The 1,640-nt window shown below is 33.4% G+C and overlaps 1 protein-coding gene across 1 annotated transcript in view; it reads right to left on the bottom strand.

Annotated features, from left to right (window-relative positions):
• Window positions 1–1,511: 1,511 nt before the first annotated feature.
• Window positions 1,512–1,640, bottom strand: part of LOC105811813 (phospholipid scramblase 2-like) — a 22,246-nt gene continuing 22,117 nt past the window's right edge. Inside the window, exon 6 of the mRNA XM_012646091.1 lies at window positions 1,512–1,637. Within this exon, the coding sequence (XP_012501545.1) occupies window positions 1,512–1,637 (126 nt within the window). The remainder of the gene's footprint in view (window positions 1,638–1,640) is intronic.

Below are 1,640 nucleotides of genomic sequence, written 5' to 3'. Positions count from 1 at the left end.
TTTATTACAGAAAATATTATACCTATCCCAAATTAGATAAAACAGCATAATAAAGTCCCAATGACCCTTCATTTAGTTCAATAATTATTAACATGATCATCCAGGTTAAGTAATCTCTTATGTGAAATGCTTAGGATTAGAAGTGCTCCAAATTTTGGATTTTTTCAGATTTTGGAATATGTGCATTTATACTTATGAGATGAGCATTCCAAATCCGAAATCCAAAATAGTACAGTAAGCATTTCCTTTGAGTGTCATGTCAGTGCTCAAAAAGCTTTGGATTTAGAGCATTTCAGATTTTTGGATTTGGGATGCTCAACTTCTATTTGTTTAATCTGTTATATCATGCCCTAGATCCTCCCTGTTCTTACCCACATTATTTAAAAGCAAATCCCCTGAGATACCTGAGTCTGTGCCTCTAAAAGATATAGATACTGTTTTGCTTTTATATAACCATAATATTATCACATCTAAAAGTATTAATAAGTCTTTAATATCATCAAATAGCCAGTCGATGTTCAAATTTTCCTGAATGTTTTGTAAATGTCTTTTTACATTGGTTTGCTCAAATCAATATCCAAACATGGTCCATGAACTGTATTAGGTTGAAATCTCTCAAGTCTCTCTCTCTCTCTCTTGTTTTATCTCTTTCTTTTTATTTTCCTTGCTATTGGTTTGTTGGGGGGTTTTGGTGGTGGTTGTATATTTTCTCGCCTTCTATTTTTTTTTTCTGACTGCATCCTCAAATCAATGTTTAAGATATTCATCTAGTGCTTCCAAACCTTGGTCGTATTGGAATCATCTAGGAGCTCTAAACAGCTAGAAAGCTTGTTCCCACCTCCAGAGATTTTGATTTAATATATTTGGGTGCAATCTGGACACGCGGAATTTGAAAAATTACTCAGGTGCTTCTGTTGTGTAGCTAAGGTTGAAAACCATTGCTCTGTCCCCATAATCCTCAACTTTGGCTGCATTTTGGAATCACCTGGGGCACTACACAAACTTCTGATTCTGAACTTCTGATTTAATTGAAATGGGGTATGCCCTGGTATTTGAGGATTTTATTAACAAAAGCTCCTAGGTTATTCTAATGTGAAGTCAAGTTCAGAATCACAGCTTTATCCCATGTATTTCCTGTAAATTCGTAGTTAAGAGCTAAAGGCTTGATTGGATGTATACTTTTGTCTCAGTTTATATTTCTATATTAAATAATTTAATTTAGTAATGAGTCAGTATGAAATCTCTGTGTTTCACTGAGTTTTATTCCATGTAAGACTAGATTCAAATTCTTCTCTTAAGTACAATTTTTGATTTTTTTTAATAAAAATCCGCCAAACCAGGGCCTCTCCTTAACAGATGTTTTTCTCTTGTCATTTGAAAGTGCATAGACTCTTCAGACCTGAACTAGTTAATTCAGAGTGTCAGGATCAAATAGAATTTCAGAGCTAGGATTAAATGGGAACCTTGTATAAAACCTGTAAACTATAGGAAGTAATCTTAAAATGTACAATTTACTGATATTTCAGAATGATATTAGAGAAATCATCTATGACCAAGGTTAGCAAGAATAGACTTACAATAAGAAAACAAGCACCAAGCATCACTGCTTTCATTTTAATATCAAGGTCTCTAGGAAACTG

The sequence above is a fragment of the Propithecus coquereli genome, unplaced genomic scaffold (genome assembly GCF_000956105.1).
Source record: "Propithecus coquereli isolate 6110/MARCELLA unplaced genomic scaffold, Pcoq_1.0 Scaffold240, whole genome shotgun sequence".
Taxonomy (NCBI): domain Eukaryota; kingdom Metazoa; phylum Chordata; class Mammalia; order Primates; family Indriidae; genus Propithecus; species Propithecus coquereli.
The sequence above is the reverse complement of the archived record's forward strand: the minus strand, read 5'-3'. Positions and strand labels throughout refer to the sequence as shown.